This window comes from Anolis carolinensis, chromosome 1 (genome assembly GCF_035594765.1).
Source record: "Anolis carolinensis isolate JA03-04 chromosome 1, rAnoCar3.1.pri, whole genome shotgun sequence".
Lineage (NCBI taxonomy): Eukaryota > Metazoa > Chordata > Lepidosauria > Squamata > Dactyloidae > Anolis > Anolis carolinensis.
This window is the reverse complement of record NC_085841.1, coordinates 50,086,109-50,106,252: the sequence shown is the minus strand read 5'-3', so window position 1 is coordinate 50,106,252 and position 20,144 is coordinate 50,086,109. Positions and strand designations below refer to the sequence as shown.

The following is a 20,144-nucleotide window of genomic DNA, read 5'->3' as shown; positions in this document are numbered from 1 at the left end:
GCAGAATAGAGTAGGACTATGACACTATGCTCTTATTGATGCAGCTTAGAATTGGATTGGCCTTTTTAGCTGCTTGTCTTCTTTAGATATTTCAACAAAAACTGCCAGGCCATAAAAGACGTTACATAACCTGAATAGATTTCCCACAATTCTAATTTAAAAAAATTCACCCTAGACAACTGCCATTTTTTGCCACCAAAACAGATGCAGTGGTGGCTGTTGGATAAGAGTATTGGTGGGTGTTAAAAGAAAAACTGCTTGGCAAGACAGAATGAAATCAGCAGTAACACAAATGTATAAACCAGTAAGATTTTTACTGACATTCAGAGGTGTGTGTCACAATTGATTGGCAGACATCTTCAGGTACAATGTCCCTACAAATACCCTCAAATTACCTCAAATGCTTCTATCATGGGCACAGAAAAATATAACCAAGACACAATAAATACTGTTAGACTAGACTCCAACCCTATTGCTGTGGGAGGTGTGTTTTAATATATGTTACACTGAGATGAAGAGTTAGAGGGAAACAGCATAAAAGTCTGAGTGGAGGTAAGCTACTACCAAGGTCCTGAACATGTTAAGGCCTACATTCTCCAAACTTTCCTGTTCATAGCATCAGACTTTAAAATCATTTAAATTACACCTCTCTTCAGTGACTTTAGTTAGGCTAGTATAAGGATTGTAGTGATGTTCTAATTAGTACTGAAAAACTGATTTCTTCATATTCTATCTTTCCAAATCTAACAGGCTTAAAAATCCTAAGCTACATATACAAACAAACTACTGTCAAGCCTGCTTTACAGATGTTTCCTCCTTCACCAGACCCTACGGTCACAGCTCCCCTTTCAAATGTAGCATTTCAGCTTAATTACTTCACAGTAATTAACTAGCACACTAATTACTAGCACAGACTAGTCCTGGGCTGTTGCCATCTAGAACATTCAGGCAAGAGGCACCTGAGGCCAGTTTTGATAATATTCATAGGGAGAAAGGAGGGCACATTATTTCACTTTAGACTTCCTGAGGTATAGTTGAACCAAAGTGTTTCACCTTGGTTTGATGGAATATATGACAAAGTCAGTGGAGAATAGGGAGTTGCAATGTTCAGTCCGGTGATGCTGCACCTTCCAAAAGGGGAAAAGGGAGGGGTCCTCTCATAGTGTCATACTGAGACTACCACAGTGTAAAGTAGTGACAGGCAAAGGGGATGGAACAGCATGCTCCCTTCACTGAGGGAGGAAGAAGCAACTGCACATTGGAAGCCTTATTTTTAAGATAATTAGTCTGGTGATGAGACTGAATGGCTGGCTGCATCCAATGGAAAACCAACTGTAGAATTGGGTTGTGAGTGGAGCTGCAAAAATGAGACAGATGACATTTAGTAGAATGAACTGTGTTTTCAGTTCATGTTTCATTTCCTAAACAGAAAGGGACAAAGCCAGAAAAAGCCAGACCCAGGCTCGGGAAGTGATCAGAAAGTAAACAAATGACTGAAAGAATATGGAATACAAAATGAAAAGAGGCCAGGGAAAATGTCCTAATCTTATGACTCAAACAGCGTGATGAGTACTCCATCTTCACTACTCTCCAGGGTGTCTGTTTCTAGAGATGGTTTTACCTTCTGGAAAAGTGATGGCAGGTTTCTGATGTGAACTTCCTTCCTAAATTGTTCTCCTAGCGGCTTCTGGAAGGAATGCAATGAGAAATCTAAATTAGACAAGAAGACCAGTTGAAGAGTCTCTGATTTACAGGGAAGAATTACTCCCATGTCGGATAAGATTTCTTTGTTCCTGGGATGTAGCCTGCTCAACACCATGGAAAAACAATGGGGAAAACGCCAAATGAGTGAATGTTAAGGCACTTTTAAGGCCAAGAAGCATCTTCCCTGCAGTTGTTTAGATACAGAATTAAGATTGCCTCAAGCCTGAAACAAATTACACAACACTCAATTTTTTAGCAATTTGATAGGCAGCAAAGAGACAGCTATCTACCATTGCAGCAGCCGTCAGGAAAGAAAAGGCTTGCTGATTTTTCCTGATATCAAGACTCACCTCTATGCAGCCTGCGATCAGGCGTTTGAAATGGTCCTTTCGGCGCTTATCGGCCACTTTCTGCAATGTTAAGTTGAGGAGCTTGGAATCAAACTGCTCCAGGGACTCTTTCTGGATTTCTGGAACTTGTTCCAACACTGTCCTTAGCTCAACATAGCGTGGACGCTGGAATTATGGGAGGGAAAGAACGTCAAAGGGGATCTGAGGCAGACAATGAAATGCTACCTCCCAAAGGGAAATTAACAGCCTCCTCCCAATCAAATGAAATCTGTGGGTTTGACATCTTGTTAATCATCAAAGACAGCAGGGAAGCTTGGAACCCTTGTTCCTTGTACCTCCTTACCAAGGCCTCATAGATCTGGAAAGCCAAGTGGACAAGAGCTGCCATACAACCATCGTGTTGTCCATGCACTTCCAAGCCTTTTAACACACTTTTAAAAAACCAGATTACTGCATCAGGGATCATTGTGTTTCCTGTGAATACCTATGGTAGAGAAGCAAGAGGATATAAACCCAGTGAATGAGCCAAAACAGTTATATTTCTTTTCCCAGTAAGAGATTTCTTGCACTCACTCAGAATAAATAAGTCTTAAAAGAAGGAGTGGCAAAATGCGGTTCTCTAGATCAGCAGTTCCCAAGCTGTGGCCATGAAAGCACTGTAGGGGTTCTGCGAAAAATCTTTAAAATTTTTGTTAAAAGTCCATGCCAGAGTATGAAGACCCTATTGAAATTCAGTGTACCTCTGCTTTAAAAATGAAATGTGAACCTGTACTACTGAATGACTTTCAGGTAGGATTAATAGTTATATACCCATCAGTAGCCAGAAAGGCTATCTGAGCTCTGTCCCACTTAGTGTCCACCTATAGATGCGAATAAGGCATTTCAGGTCATGTTTACACCAAAAACAAATTTAGGAATAAGTCTGATTTCACCCTAAGCTTACATATTCAGCTGTACCAAACTAAAGTTTCGTAGTTGTATTTAAAATATTTTCATGTTATTTCCAATCCTGCTACATTATACAAAACTCAGGCAATGGGAGCGGATGAAAAAAGGAAGAACTTTGTGGGGACAAAGTTAAAGTTCCACAGGAAAATCGGGGACAGAGTTCAGTTTGTGTGGGAAGAAAAATCTTTTAAAAGTCTTCTGAAAGGTTCCATGTTCAAAACAGTTTTGGAACCACTGTTCTAGATGTTATTGGACCACAGTTACTAGTGCACTATGCTGTTGGCCATGCTATTTAGGAGGTACACTTCAGAAATAGTTTGCCTTTTATCCAGCCTTCACTAAAGGGATGGTTAAGCACTTAGTACCTGTTTCAGGAGTGGCCAGCAGAGATGTGTGGTTGTTCTTTGGCAGGACAGGGTATCCTTCCAGGAAAGGGATGTGAAGGTTGTAATAAGCAGAGCAGTGCAAACATTCTGGAGAAAGAAAGGGAAGACCTGTGACAGAGTCTCAATAAGATTTGTACTTGAGCTAAACAACATTAACCATCTGTTTATTTATGTATATTTATTCTATTATTATGTCATCTTTGTCCTGAAGTGGGACCTATGTTGAGGGAACCTTTAAGTATGATGGTAGAGCAGATTCAATACAAGTTCAGATCTCTATTTTAGACATGATGCATGAGAAGAATATGACAAGGACTTCAGCTGAGTACTGAAACTGATATGGCAGGAAATTTTGAAGAAGTAAAATTAATAAATAATTTTTCAATGGAGGAACAAGATGGAAACACTTCGCTTTCTTCATTTTTTAGAGAGAGATACAACTTAAACAGCCACATATAAAATCTAACTTGCTGTTGGACAAGAAGGATGATCCATTTCCTTTATTTATAAACAGAAAGCATCAGAGCGCAATAGTTCCCTCCCTGAAAAAGGGGGATCAACAAAAAGAATTTTACAAAGCAGCATAACTCTAAACAACATTTCTTCAGACTTAATATATTTTTCTTGGTGCCTTACCGTATTTCACTGCATAATACTCACACTTTTTATTCCTTTTTTACTGAAAAAAGAGGTGAGACTATTATGTGATTTTTAAAATCTGCTGTTGATTCTCTGGTTTCTTTTTTAAAAACAAAAAATAAATAAACTGTCTTGTAATGATCTAGCCTCAAACCATTTGTTTGTTTGTCTTAAAAAATGCCTTGCTTGGAAGGAAGGAGAAAGAAAGATTCTCATTTCCTCTCTTCCTTCTCCAAAGGTACAAAGTTTACAAAATCTAAAATGTAGCCATCTGGAGAAAGGAGGAAGGAGGGATGAGTGGAGCTCCAGAGACCTCAGTTTTATAGCTTTTAAACAATCTTGTTTTCAGAGGAAGGAAGGGGGAATCAGCCCCAAACAGCTCTGCATCCATTATGCAAAAAATGCTGAGGCAATTTTTGGAGCCAAAAAAAGGGTGCAATTATTATGTGCTGTGACTATTATGTGGTGAATTATAATATTTTCTGAACAGCTCTACTGTTGCTGATCTTCTGTGTTTATTCTGCAAGTGGACAGATTTTTTTGAGTTGGATTTTAAAACATGCAGCAGACATATATCCTCATCAATGGCAAAGAAGTATTAAGAACAAGTTAACTCTATCACTAGATACACGTGACTTTGAGTTTATAATGAACCTTCCAATTCAGTTCTTTGGTGGTTAATTCTAATCTACTCAAGTTACTTCTCTTTACACGAACTGGCTGGCCCATGAGGTCTCTTCCAACTCTACTATTATATGATTCTATTATGGGCACAGTCCTGAAGTTTGGCTTGCTTACCTCTTGCTTCATCAAACACTTGCCCAATTCAGTCAATTCAGAGCTGGATGGTGGAGCGACTTCTGTGGACATCATTTCTTCATCTGTCAGGTAAAACAGCAACATAAAGCACATTTTCCATGGCCAGTGGCCAGTTCAAGGAAACTTATCAGTACAATTTGATCAGATAGAAAACTTCCAAACTAGTATATACTTATGTTTCAAGAATGAAGCAGTAAATCATGGGCATAACAGCAAACATCCAATAAGCATGCGACTCTTAACATCATTCCTTTCTCTTCTGATGATGATGACATTTAACACCTTTCCCTGATGAAGAAGCCAGGGAAGCTTTGAAAGCCTACATGATATGTTTTGTGTTTTACTAATTGGCCCAACAAAGGTATCACTGTTTCATGGATTTTGTTGCATGGCCAACATGGCTATGAATATATATCCAGGCTAAATTACCACTTTGTGAAAGCTCATTTATTCTGAGGCCAAACTGAAGGAACATTCTAAAAGGAAAACAATGTATACAAGAAGGAACAACTATGTGTGTATTCTGGGAAAATCATTCCACAATGAGATTACAATGGAGAAAAGATCTCCTTGGAATTATTGCTTGGTCAGTTTGCAGACGAAAATATTTTACCATAACCCTTCAAATGTTCCGACTATGTATTCCTTGCTTGGGATCTTTTTAATCACTAATTTTTAGCCTTTACATTATTATTACTCTTATAAAATAAATGAATAAAGTGGGACCTCTGAAATTCGCAGTGTCCATATTAGTCAAGATCTATGCAAGAGCAATCCACTCACCATCTCCTTCTGCAGCAACAGTACTACTAGTCTGTTCTGCACCTTTCTTCGAGACGCAGCAGACAGCTGCAAATACATCAGAAGGACAAAAATGTGAAATATTAACTGAGAAATCTTAATAAGGCACCACATTTGACTCTCAGCTCTCTACAATTTAATGCCTCTTTTGAACTGCATGAAAAGTACGTTACATAATGCAATCGAAAATTTGGAAGAAAGGTACAGTGCTCCCATGAAATGGCAGAACAATTTCAAATGGAACATGATTATTTTTTCCAAGACAACTCTGGAACCATCACGATAGCTGAGTCCAGAGCTAAAACATGCTGGAGACAACACAATTAAGCCCATTCCTTGTTTATGTAACCAGGACAGAAAAACAAGGTGGAAAAGACTTAAAATCACATTTTTACAAAACTGGCAGATATTCAGGCCTATGATTTTCCAGCAAAGTATCTTGCAGCTTTTATATTTTGTCTAAGGCATCCCTATGTGAGTGGCAGCTCTTAATTCAAGCTGCTCTTAAGTTGGGATGCTGTTAAGTTGAGGTTCCACTGTATCTGATCTTGTTTACTCCATGTGTAAATTCTAGCACCGTGACTAAGAGGGGTATTGACAAGCTAGAACATGTCCAGAGGAGGGTGACTAAAATGATCAAGGTTTGGAAACCATGCCCTATGAGGAGCGTTTTAAAGAGCTGGGTATGTTTAATTTGCAGAAGAGAAGGTTGAGAGGAGACATGATGTTTAAATATGTGAAAGGATGTCATAAGGAGGAGGGAGCAGGCTTGTTTTCTACTGCCATGGAAACTAGGACTCGGAGCAATGGGTTCAAATTACAGGAAAGGAGATTCCACCAGACTATTAGGGAAAAGTTCCTGACTGTAATAACTGTTCAACAATGGAACTTTGCTTTGGAGAGTGGTGGAAGCTCCTTCATTGGAGGCTTTTAAACAGATGCTGAATGGACATCTCTTGGGGGTACTTTGTGCTTTTCCTGCTGGACTAGATAGCCCCTGGGGTCTCTTCCAAATCAATGATTCCCTTATTCTAAATCCAACTCTAAATGTGGAATGTACCACAGAACATGTTCTATACTCTTCTACTGTCAAGCATTTGAGTGAGTTGGTCTGCCCTTAACAATCTACTCATTTAGGAAATCATAAGCTTCTGATATATATTAGCTGAAATTAATTCAAGAAGCTTTTAGATCTAAAATTATCCTAATAATTTGGGCATTGGAACAAAACATTCCTGACAGTATGAAAAGTAATAGTAATAACAACAACAACAATAATAATATGGAGCATGAAAAACATGGTAAAGAGCACTCCAAATGCGGTTGAACCCTGCAATGATCTTACAGTGTCAGTATATGCATTATCCTGGTGACATTTCTACTGAGGTACACAGAAATGGCCCAAAGGCTTTCATGTTCACTTACCAATTAGATCCATGACTTCTCGAGTGAGCAGCCTAACTAACTGCTCCTCCAGCATTTCTTGGGACTCTGGGTTGTCATCTGCTGTGTCCTCATCGCTGTTGAATAGTAATGGAGATAGATATTAGGAACACAGATCTGAGGAATACTCAACATTGTATTTCATTAAGACGGGAGTGCTGTCAGTAGCAGTTTGAGGATCGTGTTCTGTTCAAGATCAGCTTCACATCTTGGTAGGCACTATTAGATTCAGACTTATTTTGGATTCTTTTGTTGAAGTCACTTTGGAGACTTTTGTTGAAGACACTTAGTTGGAATGCCAGGGAGGCTAACTCTTAGTGAATTGTGCTAAGTTCACCATCTGTTTTGTTGACTTTCCCGCAATAATTGTATTTGACAAATGTTTTAAAATATATTTATTTCTCATTGTAAATTTGTTTTTACAGATTGTTATATATAAATGTATGGCGATTTGTATTGTTTTTATGATGTTGTGAGCTGCTTTGGGTTCCATTTAGGGAAAAAGGTAGAATACAAATAAACTGTTTTTATTATTATTATTATTATTATTATTATTATTATTATTATTATTATTATTATTATTATTATTAAAACATTTTCCCCAGTGTATACTAGTGAACCAGCTGCAGTCCTTCTTTGACAGAGAGAATCTGTTTTCTTTAACATCCAAGTTTGATTGATTCCAATCTGTTAGATGTGGTGCAACCTCTGAATACTATTTAGGAAATCTAGTTGCTAGTCTATTGACTAGAGCCAAGAAAGATAGGTATGTCTAGCTCTCTAACAATTCAACTGACTTCTGGCCTGTTTTCAAGAATAACTCAATGCACCTAGTAGTAAAAGCTTCGAATAACTTGAACCTAGTAAAGGAATACTTGTTCAAAAATTAATCTGCCAAACAGTTAAGACCCTTCTTCATTTTAAACTTCCATTCTATGTCTCAGTTTTGTTTTGTGCTCTTTAATATATATTTTATAGAAATGTTTTTAATATGTGTATTTTACGGAGTGATTTTAAATGATTATGTGCTTTGATTATGTGTTTTAGCAATGTTGTAACCTGCCTCGAGCCATGAGGAGAAGCAGGTAAGAAATTTATTATTATTATTATTATTATTATTATTATTATTATTATTATTGGAGCCCCCGGTGCGCAATGGGTTAAACCCTTGTGCCGGCAGGACTGCTGACCGAAAGGTTGGCGGTTGGAATCCGGGGAGCGGGGTGAGTTGTCAGCTCCAGCTCTCCATGTGAGGACATGAGAGAAGCCTCCCACAGGATGGTAAAACATCTGGGCATCCCCTGGGCCACGTCCAATTCTCTCACATGAGAAGCGACGCAGTTTCTCAAGTTGCTCCTGATACGAAAAATTATTATTATTATTATTATTATTATTATTATTATTATTATTATTATTATTATGCCCCTGCAAAAAGTTACACAGAACACGATTGGGAAAAGGGCAGTTTTTTTAACGCTCTCTTTAAGGGAGGCTGCTTAATGGCATACCTCTTGAGAACCAAGTGAAAACATTTTAACTTGCTTCTTTCCTTTATCATGGATGGGTTATGATTCAAGAAAGTGTTATTGTGTTGCTGCTGTGGTTTCAGGTCTTTAACAGACTTTTCTTCATCTAAGAAGTAAAGGGCAAACAGCAAGTTGAAATTTAGAGCAACCTGTGTTTTAATTTCTACTGTTTTTAAGTGCTGAAAGTGGCCTTGAGATCCAAGGTGCAATGTTACTAAAAATGACAACAATAGCTGCCACTATAATACTACTTTTATGAATAATGCAGGAGAAGCAGCCCTCCTCATTTTGTTTAAGTCATCATACTTACCACAGCAAACTCCTCTGGTTGATAACCTGCCATTTTTGGGACAGCCTCTAACAGAAAGAAAAAGACGCCTAACATAAATGCAATTATAAAGGCTTCCTATGGGATGTGCCTTTTCTGCCTAAAAATGAATAGATGTAAGAAGATGATATGGCCCAGTTCTTCCACCCCATCTCTATATGCGAGGGGTTTTGTGGATTCTTTCTAGCTGGCTGCATCATGAATGATGAAGCATAATTAAGAACTATTTTAGCAACTAAGTACACTTGAAAGCCTTCGACAACACATTGAACATCTCTATGGGGAGAAATTGTTCCAAGACACACGGAGATTGGAAAAACTAAGGACCAGGAAAGCACATCTGCTGTGCTCCCTGACCTTCCTTCTACGCTGCAGACACACAGATACCATCCCACAATTTCTTGCAGCCAAAAGGACCTTCAAAACACCACAGGCTCATCGCATTTACAACCGCCTGGAACGCAACCTCTTGAGAGAGAGAATCCACACCATCCGTAAAGAACTCGCAAACACAGACAAAGAACTGCTGCACCTCCATATCAACATCAGCCAAATGATGAATACCCAGGACTGGGATAAAATAGGCAGCCTTACCTACAAGAAAATGGAGAAAGACATGGTTCTCCACACCAAGAGACAAAAACAAAAATTTGACAAATGCCGTAAGCAACAGCCAAAGCCAGAACTGGATAAATCACGGACCATCATCAAACTGACAGACAGACAACTCACTGAAGACCAAGTATCCATTCTAGAAAAAGGAGGAAATTTTGCAGTCACCACCACCAGGATCCCAGTAGAAAACATCATTGCCAATGTTGAATCAGCAATTTACCAGCTCCCTGAGGAAGAAGCAGAGGAGGTAAGAATGGAAACAGCAAGGATCCTGAGAAATGCAAAACTCCCTCCCAGCAACATAACGAGAAAAGAAAGACAGGCCACCAAAGATCTCAACTCAGATCCTGAAATCATCATTCTTCCAGCTGACAAGGGGAATGCCACAGTAATCATGGAAACAAAACAATACAAAGAAAAAATCAGACAACTTCTAGATCCCACAATTTACAAGAAACTGAAACAAGACCCTACTAACAAAATCACCAGAAAAACGAACACTCTAATCAAGAACTCCTCCATTAACTTTGACATACGCCAACAGCTGTGCAAATCAGAAGCCTTCCCACCCAGGCTTTACGGACTCCCCAAAATCCACAAGGACTCCATCCCACTCAGACCCATTGTAAGTGCCATTGGATCGCCGACTTACAACCTGGCAAAATTTCTGGCTACACAGCTACAAACCCACGTTGGGCTCACTGCACATTATATCAAGGACTCTACACACTTTATAGAAAAGATCAGCAACCTCAATCTAAGCACCAAGGACATCCTGATCAGCTTTGATGTGGTGTCCCTTTTTACCAAAGTCCCAGTAGCTGACACCCTCACACTAATCAAACAAAACTTCCCAGAAGACATCACAGCCCTGTTTCACCATTGCCTCACCACTAGCTACTTTCAGTGGGACACTGGATTCTATGAACAGAAGGATGGAGTGGCCATGGGGAGCCCTCTCAGCCCAGTAGTAGCAAATTTCTATATGGAATACTTTGAAAAACAGGCCCTAGAAACAGCACCAAAAAAGCCAACTGTTTGGTTCAGATACGTAGATGACACCTTCACGATTTGGAGCCATGGAGAGGAAGAACTCAGCAAGTTCCTGGACCATCTTAACAGCATCCACCCAAACATCCAATTCACCATGGAAAAAGAAAAGGAAGGAAAACTGCCATTTCTAGATGTTCTGGTCATCCGCAAACCCAATCAACAATTGGGCCACACAGTTTACAGAAAACCTACACACACAGATAGATACCTTCATAAAAACTCCAACCATCACCCAAGTCAAAAAAGGAGCACAATCAAAGCCCTGACAGACCGTGCACAAAGAATCTGCGAACCTCACCTCCTCCAAGGTGAACTCAACCACCTAAACTGGGCTCTACAGGCCAATGGATACTCCACCACAGACATCAGAAGAGCTGCAAGGCCAAGAACAAGCCATGAGAGTCAAGACAAAGATCCATCCAGAGGAAAGGTGTTCTTACCATACATCAAGGGAACCACTGACCGCATAGGCAAGCTGATGAAGAAGCATAACCTACAAACTATCTACAGACTCATGAAGAAAATCCAACAAATGCTACGGTCAGCGAAGGACAAGAGGGATCCTCTCTCTTCTGCAGGAGTCTACCGGATACCATGCAGCTGTGGACAAGTCTACATAGGGACCACCAAACGCAGCGCCCAAACAAGAGTCAAAGAACATGAAAGGCACTGCAGACTAATTCAACCAGAGAAATCAGCCATAGCAGAGCATTTGATGAACCAGCCTGGACACAGAATACTATTTGAGAACACAAAAATGCTGGACCATTCTAACAACTATCATGTCAGACTACACAGAGAAGCCATTGAAATCCACAAGCATGTGGACAACTTCAACAGAAAGGAAGAAACCATGAAAATGAACAAAATCTGGCTACCAGTATTAAAAAACTCAAAAATCAGAACAGTAAATAAAAAGCAATACTCTGAAAACAGGATTTCCAGACATGAATCAACCAAGGGCAGTTAACGACTCTAAACAAAGGATGCCCCAGAGGCAGGAAGAAGACAGCAGATAAGCTTTTCAATGCTAATTAAAGTGATTAACTACACAACATTCACACTGACCTCTCTCACCCTAGACTTTCCACAGATATATATTAACCTCTTTGCTTAGTTTTCTCCATACCTCACAACCTCTGAGGATGCCTGCCATAGATGTGGGCGAAACGTCAGGAGAGAATGCTTCTGGAACATGGCCACACAGCCCGAAAGACATACAACAACCCTAAGTACACTTGGCCTATGAAAATATTGGTCACCGAGTACACTTAATTTCTTTCTTTCCTTTATAATAGCTTACCTGTCTGAACGTGTCTCCCACTATGACTCATCACAGAATCTAAGATCCTCCGGGGAGGCCCTGCTCTCAGTCCCGCCAGCCTCACAGGTGCGGCTGAGGGGATGAGGGACAGGGCCTTTTCAGTGGTGGCCCCCCACCTATGGAACGCCCTCCCAAACGAAATTAAACAGGCTCCCTCCCTCCTGTCTTTCTGAAAGAGAATGAAAACGTGGTTATGTGATCAGGCATTTGAGCATGAGTAGCAGCAGAATCACGATATGAATATATGACTCACTGACAGACCCCACCTGGACATGAAAAGCACCTTAAATGTATATTTAAATGTATAATTATGTATATTTTTAATGTATACTTTTAATTTTATTGTAATTTTTAATCTTGATGGATTTTTAAATCTGATGTAAACTGTTTTGTGATGTCTACGCTTATATTGTAAGCCGCCCTAAGTCCCCTGATGGGTGAGAAGGGCGGAGTAGACATGATGTAATAAATAAATAAATAAATAAATAAATAAATAAAATAATATATGCTTCGGGAACTTAAACATTGTTGTCATTATTACTGTTATTATTTATATATAAATATCGCTTTCCTTTCTCAAAGGAGACGCAAAGTAGCTAAAAACAATTTATAATTTTGTAATTTAAAACCTACAACATATAAACACTAAATCAGAATTACCTAAAGAACTATTAAAAATAGTTTTAAAAATCATATAAAACTACGTAGGCCAACATACATTTTGGTACCTGAAATGTTAACCTGTTTCTGGATATATTTGATCTGTTGAATCTAAAAATGGCACCAGTTTTCCCCTATCAGCTCTAATTTTTGAGATATAGAGCATATTCCACTTACCAGTCGCCATCTGCTCACCCACAGGAGATCATGATATTCATATCTAAGAAACTACAGCTGATGCAGTTTATCCATTTGCTTGCCCATGGAAAATCACAATAACCTTATCTAAGAAACTAAAGCTGATATTTTCTATCCAATGCAATTTTCTTGAATCAGTATCCCAAATAATCCCAGAAACAGGCCTAAAAACCAAGACGACAATATATTTTTTTGTTGGACTGTGCTATTAATATATTGAAAATGTTTCCAAAATACATCCAAAATAGAGTGCTTAGCCTATAATAGGGAAGGTCTTACCAGAAAATGTTATAGGCATTATGACTGCACGTTTAGCAAGTTTCATGCTTTTAAGACGAAGTGTGTGATTTGATAAAAAAAAAAACCAATCCTAGCTTCTTGGTTCTGCTATCTTGATAGCTAATGACACAAGTCTTCCAGCTATCCCTTCCATTCATTTCCCCTCCCCAATTTTTACCATTTGCAAGTAGGTGAAGAGTGGTCCAAGGATAGGGCAGATGAGAGACTCATAATGTTCAGATGAACAGGAGATGACCAAGGGTTTCACAAATACACCTGTGCAGAACTAGTTAAAGAAGTTATACAGGACATATTAGCATCAGCATGTCTTCCCTGCAAATGTAGCCAGAAGGCATAATTTTATCTGCATGGTACAAAATTCTCCTTTAATGAAAAACAGACCAGCAGAGCAACAATGCTACCAGAAGTTTCAGACAAGGACACATGCAGTCAGGTTCTGAAACAATATTTCATCTCTCTCTTGCTCTGCAAGGTCTTAAATCTAAGCTTTGTCCCCTACAATTTCATTAAATTATACGCAATATTTCCATGGCCAGAAATCTAACCGAGAGGCAAAAATCTGTTGACTGCTAATCAGAGAAGGAGTGGGCCTTCCCTGAAGATTCGTATGGGAGAATATGGACACCTGAGATTACCTGAAAGCCGGGCCATATAAGGCATTATCGGTCAAATGCAGAACTTCAAAGGACCGGGTTTTTTCCACTGAGACTGATGTGAAATATTAGAATTATTCATTCCTTGCTCTCGCTTGTAACTCTTAAGATTGTATTTTCCTCTTTTTCTGCACAGACTACAATCTATGATATATATGGTTAGTTATGAAAGGATCTGTGTTAACCAAACATAAATTCTCTTCTAGTTTTGCTTATCAATGATGCACTGTAGGGAGGCCAATGCTATTTTGGCAGAAGAATATACCAGGAAACAGTGGGTAAAGGATACGAAGCAGAGGACGGAGTCTGTAGTCAGGGATATTGTCAAGATTGATAAAGGCAGAGTTGAGTAGTTCCGTTGCTAGACCGTCAACACTGTAAAAATCTTGTTGCATTGATGAACCAGCACTTCCCAGAATATGGAAACTGCAATTCAAAATAAATGGTCTTCTAGACAGAACAATTTAAACTACACACAGGAAAACTGTAACTGCTGTAAAGTCCATTTGGCCCAGTTTTCTGTCTCCGACAGTGACCATTCAAATATCACTAAAAACTGACCACCATTACATGATGCTGGACACTATCTCTCATTTGTCCCCACTGTTTTATAAATGCTTATATTGTCTCTGTAAAATACAGGGTGTTTCAAAAAGATAGACCTGTTTTGAAATCACCATTATCTCTGTAACTACACACTGTCCATAATGACACTCTTACCCATTCGAAGAGTTGGGCATGCAGTTTCAAATGATTACTGCTAGATGCTTCTACCAGTGCACAAACAGCTCCTGGCTTGAATCATTCACTAAATGGTACCCCAGCAACGCAAGTCCTAATGAAATATTCTTTATTTTCAGTGTTATTTTTAGGGTGTTGTGTGGTTTCTGGGTTGTATGGCCGTGTTCTAGCATTTTCTCCTGATGTTTCACCTGCATCTGTGGCTGGCATCTTTTTCTGGCCCAAAATAGTTAGTTAAGCTGATCACTTATTAAACCATTTGGAACTTTTTGCTTAATTGTAAATCTTGCCATTCTGAAATATATTGCTTTGTAACTGGGTCCATCGTTTTGAAAAACCTTGTACACAAAGATCCCTTTCAACTACCATAGCTAATCATTATCCAGCATTCGGTTGCATTCTTTCTGAAAGCTAGTGACCATTACTATAATTTGCGAGACCAATCTTATATAAATAATCAGAATAATGTTGCTGGACCAAATGAATGGCCTTTCCAGTATACCATCCTGCTTCCTATGCTTATGAAAATCCCACAACACATCATGTCAATAGCATTTTCTCCTTCCTGTTCCCCCCTAATTAGCCTACAGATGTACTCTGCTCCCAATACTAGAAATCAAAATATAGTCATAATCTAAGCAAATTAATCTTCTAATTTCTAATATCAGAAATCAAAATATAGTCATAACCTAAGCAAATTAATCTTTTTATGAATGTTCTGTATTGCACTTAAAGCTTGTGGCTATTAGCACATATTACAAAAGCAAAACCATCCATTCTGAAAAAAATACTTGGTTTTGCTGGTATGGTATGTGTTTTCCCCTTTGAATGATCATCTACAAACAGGAATTTCTTATTTTATCTCACCATTAAGAAGCAACTAATTCCAACACTATTACTATTACTCATTAATAGCAGCAATGTCAATAAATTGTGAAAAACAACAGAAGGCCTGATATTTTAGGAAGATTTGTAATAGAAACCTCTTCAAGCTTTGATACTGAAGCATTATTTCACATTTCCTAGAATGATTCTATGATTCTAGGAAAAGAACTTCAATGGAAGAAACTATAGTCCTGAAGGGATATTAAATCTCACTTTCCATTAATTTCTCTGTGTCCTACACATTCCAGAAGCCTTTAAAATTGTCACCAGGATATTTAAATAGCTGCAAAGTACTGTGGCTATATGGGAAAATACTAAAATGCTTACCAGTTTTCATAGAGCATGCAGAAAAACCCCTGCATTCTTTCCAGCACCGTTTTGTAAACAGGAGAGTCATAAAGTTCTAGCAGAGGCTGAGGAAGGCCTATGAAGAAAGAAACACCATTGGTGAAGAGGCTCTCTTCTAGAAGTGAATCAACCAGTAAATAAGTGAATCATTCATTCATGGGAATCCTATACGAATATGTCCATGGGCCATAAAAAACAAACAGCCATTCATTTCCATAACAGAACCAGAGCACTAATTAGTCAGCTATACCAGCTATGATTGTAGGAGGGATGTTTAGCTCATATCTTTGAAAAAGACCATCCTTTCAAGATGACTGAAGTGAAATCCTTAAAGGCAAAAGAGGCAGTAAACCTCTGCACCAACTCATCTTGACTTTCAGTGCCATAGCTGTGGGCAGTAGCCCTAAAGAAGAACAGATATTGATAAAAAAAATGCTGTAGTAATTTGTTCTGTTCTGATATAAATAGCATACATTCATTTTTAGGTCAGTTACTAGGTCAGTTGTCCTCAATCTTGACTGTAGTAATGGATTTCACAGTGCTAACTCATGGCTTTCTACTGTCAGCATGCTTTTTCATATCACAATGCAAACAAAGGCGGATTGTTTGAATATGGGCCTTATGTCAATCTGTGCATCTCAAGTACAGCTAAGACAACATGGATGGTTCTCAACTATAAGATTAAAAAAAGAAAAGGGGAATAACAGACACAGACATTTCTCAAACAGAATAGAATGTTTGTGGCAAAGTGCAATATCACAGGGAGGAAAAACTTGTAAAAAAAAGTAAAGGTTGCTTCAATCTCAACAGAGAATTGGCCAAAATAACTTGTTATTGGGATATGGGTTGGTTGGACAATACTTATTACACAGAAGATATAAGCAGAGCTTGGAAAATGAATCTAAAAAGGTTGCGTTAATTATGTTGGCTGTGGGATTCTAAAATTGTGGCATGAAATGTCACAATTTCAGTCCTGCAAAGGAACAAGCAATGAGGCATCTACCCAAGAAGGCTTTTCTCTGACTCTAGGAAAACACAGCATTTAATTGTTTTCTGAATGGTTAGTCAAACAGTTTCGGCATTATTAAAAGGTTGCAGCAATTGTAAAGATTAAATCACACAACTGCTAAAGTACTGTGAACAAAAATATTGAGTTACCTAAAATGGTATTCTTTTCCACGTCTAGCATGTCTAAGGCTTTTGCAAAGTTCTCCCCCAATTTAGCCACCACCTCCGGGTTATACAGGTTGTTGTGGGTCCTGGAAGAGAACATGATATACTTCAAAATCATGAGCTGCAAAAAACAGCCACATGGCAATGGGAAACCAGCTTCAGCGTATGAACAGGTCCTGTGTCTGAGAAGGAGGAAGGCGAGACCAAGCACATGTGCATGGGATCCCCCTTCCTGACCAAGAAAAACCCTTGAGGACTTGGAGAAGACTCCATTTTGTGTAGAGGGTACCAGCTGCTCCGCACAACAGTTACCCTCTGTTCACCTCAACTTAGCCCTCTAGAACACTGGCTGCAGTGACTTGAGATACTCCTTCTCCCTTAAGGATGGGCCACAATCCCTAGAATGACAGGTGGCACTGGATGAATGCAGCAGTTTATTCATATGCTCACATGCTTTAAGCAGCTGTGTATCACAGAGTTGCCCTCTAAGGGAGAATGGCTTTGCAATGACCACAGCATACTGCAAGGGAGTGACCTCCATTCAGCCAAGGGTGCCATCTTTCCTGCCATCCAGGCTGAACAGGGTCCTTTTGCCAACCAGATGTATCAACTGAGTGGGGAGAAGGGTCTCTGTCTCACCTACCTCTCTCCTCTGAGACCTCAGACCTCCACTCAGGGCTTCGGCAACGGCATACAGCGCAAATTCTGTCACCAAGCGGCTCAACAGCCTTCGCCAAAATTGCCACTGTACCTGCTGCTAGAGGTGATCAAGAGCAGCTCGGGGTCTCCCCCAGAGCAGCGTCTCCCCACAGTATGAGGGAGCAAAGCATACAAAAGCCTGGGATGCTGGGTGGCAGGGGCAGGCCACTCAACTGCTTGCCAGAGTCTCAGCTGTCATGTTAAGAAGTCTCTAAGTGAAGTCTCTATACTTGTGAAGAAAACCTTCAAGAACGTGACCAAAGGGCAACCAATGCAGCGATGTCTGCCTGAGCTTCAGAGAGCCTGGAAGAATAGCTCTGAGGTGTGAACTGCCCATTCATGTCAAAAGGTGCTAACAGAGGCTGCAAAAAAGGAGAAGCATCGTATTATGAAGACAGAGTAACTACTTGTTTTGGCTAAGCCTTTAAGCATCACATTAGGGGCTTTTATGGTATTACGAGTTATGTCACCCCAAAGAAAACTTTGAAGAGGCCAGGAAAATGCTCCCCTAAAGATCATGTACACAGCAATATGCCAAGCAGAACCATTTTTACAATGCCAAATGACAACATGTATTGAATTGTCTTTTTTCAATTTTAAAACAGCTTCTCCTTGTAAAGTTTTAACAAGGGTTATTGCTCTTGGAAGTCTACTGATTTAGCTGAGATGGCTTTTGAACCAGATTTAATTTATAATATGGTTCCCAAACTGAGTAATTTAACTAACAATAAAAGGGGCAGAGTGGGAGCATAGTTAATGCTGCAGTTTGACCTCTGTGCAATGTTTTATGTCCTATTCAGGGTCAAAAATAGCCAGTATTTTATTTATTTATTTATTTATTTTATATACCTTTTTCTCAACCCAGGGGGAACTCAAAGCGGTTTACAACAATTTAATATGTCAGGGGAACAATGATAGTACTAATTGACCAAGTAGAGTTTGGGCCAGTTTAATTTCTGCAATGTGTATATTGAAGAGTATGAAAATCTCTGACTTTCTATTGCTCAGCATTCTTATACTGCAATTGGATAAAAGTCATTAAGATGTGTCTTCAGAAACATATCTTCTAATCCGGTTGTACAAGAAGATAGTGAGCCTGTTCATTATCCACTAGGATAATGAAGCTGCTTCATATGTCAAGATATAAATCTGTTAGCCCTGCTATCAAGTCCCAATGCAGAACAGAATTTTAGAACAGGGAATAGTGATTAACTGATAAAAAGTTATTCGAAATTCAATACATTAGGTACAGAAAAGAAGTCTTACATATGATATCCTATACAACAGTGCTCTGATGACTTTTCTTGAATCTCTGACAGTGTTCAATCAGCAGATATATTTATCAACTACTGGAAAACAGTACGAGGTTTTTAGAATATAACAAACCAGTAGTGGTTTACTTATTTCTGTTTCATTGAGCAGAGCTATTACCATTCTATGCCATAATATCTAGCTATTTTTTCCATACTTCATGGCTGTTTTATTTGCTATGGGACTTGGGAAAACTCATTAGATTTGTAAGTCATTTAACACATAGTAAAGCCTAAATATCCTGAAGGCACCAAAACCCATCTGGTCTTGGAAACTAAGCCGGGCTGACACTGATTAGTACTTGAATAGGAGACAGCCAATGAATAATCAGGTGCTCTAGACTATATTTCATAGGAAAGAACTGGCAAAATCCTCTTTTCTTTATTTGTATACACCGATGTTTCCAAGCCCAAAGAATAACACAGGGTAATAATAATTATTAGTACACCATTAAGACCATCCTGATTTTACATAGTATTTTCCAAGGTCACATTGTCATAAAGTTTTTGAAACAGAATGCAGACACAAACTGCACACAGAAGGAAATAAAATTGTTTGGAAGTCATGACATTATCTCTTCTACAGCAGCCTGTTCCAGGTGCTGTCCGCAGTTCCCCAAACCTGTTACTCAATTAAAGTATTGTTAATAGTCCTTTCCTCCTACATCCCCACCTGCTGTCCTAGGCTGCTGGTCCTGTACACTGACAGCATCGCCAGGGGAGCATTAAGGAAAAGGAAATAATTTTATAGGCTGCAGAGTAATCACAAGACAGCCCCTTTTTACCACTTTGTGGCCCAATTCTGAGAAACAATGGGCAATAACAGAAATAATAATAATTCTAGGTAATTGTTTCTACTGCAGCGCACAGATATGAACATAAGACACAGAAGAAGATAAAGAATCAACATCTCACGAGCTCTGAATGGACAAAAGGAAATCATTTAGAATTCTGGTTCAGAATCTTCTAAAAAAAAGAAAACTGCCACAAAAGACAACAAGAAAAATGGTTAAAGAAAATTAGGTTCTAAGTATAGGTTGGGAACTACCTTAAGCCCAGAGGCTACAATGAACCCTCATTTTTAACAAGTTAAAAACATCAAAAATTTCATTATCTACTCAACTTCCTCTAGGGGGCATTTTTCCTAATTTTAATCCCCCAAAGGTGCATTAGAAAGTACTCAAACAGCAGGTACAGTTAGGAAACCATGACCAAATTCTTCCCCTCATCTCCTCTCCTAA

General features: G+C 39.0%; 1 protein-coding gene across 1 annotated transcript in view; it reads right to left on the bottom strand.

Moving 5' to 3' along the window:
• Positions 1 to 295: 295 nt before the first annotated feature.
• xpo5 (exportin 5) overlaps positions 296 to 20,144 on the bottom strand; it is a 52,216-nt gene continuing 32,367 nt past the window's right edge. Inside the window, exons 21-33 of the mRNA XM_008125281.3 lie at positions 16,880 to 16,980; positions 15,701 to 15,797; positions 14,037 to 14,173; positions 13,252 to 13,349; positions 8,927 to 8,973; positions 7,073 to 7,167; positions 5,630 to 5,695; positions 4,826 to 4,908; positions 3,368 to 3,475; positions 2,398 to 2,538; positions 2,055 to 2,219; positions 1,622 to 1,687; positions 296 to 1,357 (exon numbers count right to left, since the gene is read on the bottom strand). Of these exons, the coding sequence (XP_008123488.1) occupies positions 1,283 to 1,357; positions 1,622 to 1,687; positions 2,055 to 2,219; positions 2,398 to 2,538; positions 3,368 to 3,475; positions 4,826 to 4,908; positions 5,630 to 5,695; positions 7,073 to 7,167; positions 8,927 to 8,973; positions 13,252 to 13,349; positions 14,037 to 14,173; positions 15,701 to 15,797; positions 16,880 to 16,980 (1,279 nt within the window). The 3' untranslated portion in view covers positions 296 to 1,282. The remainder of the gene's footprint in view (positions 1,358 to 1,621; positions 1,688 to 2,054; positions 2,220 to 2,397; positions 2,539 to 3,367; positions 3,476 to 4,825; positions 4,909 to 5,629; positions 5,696 to 7,072; positions 7,168 to 8,926; positions 8,974 to 13,251; positions 13,350 to 14,036; positions 14,174 to 15,700; positions 15,798 to 16,879; positions 16,981 to 20,144) is intronic.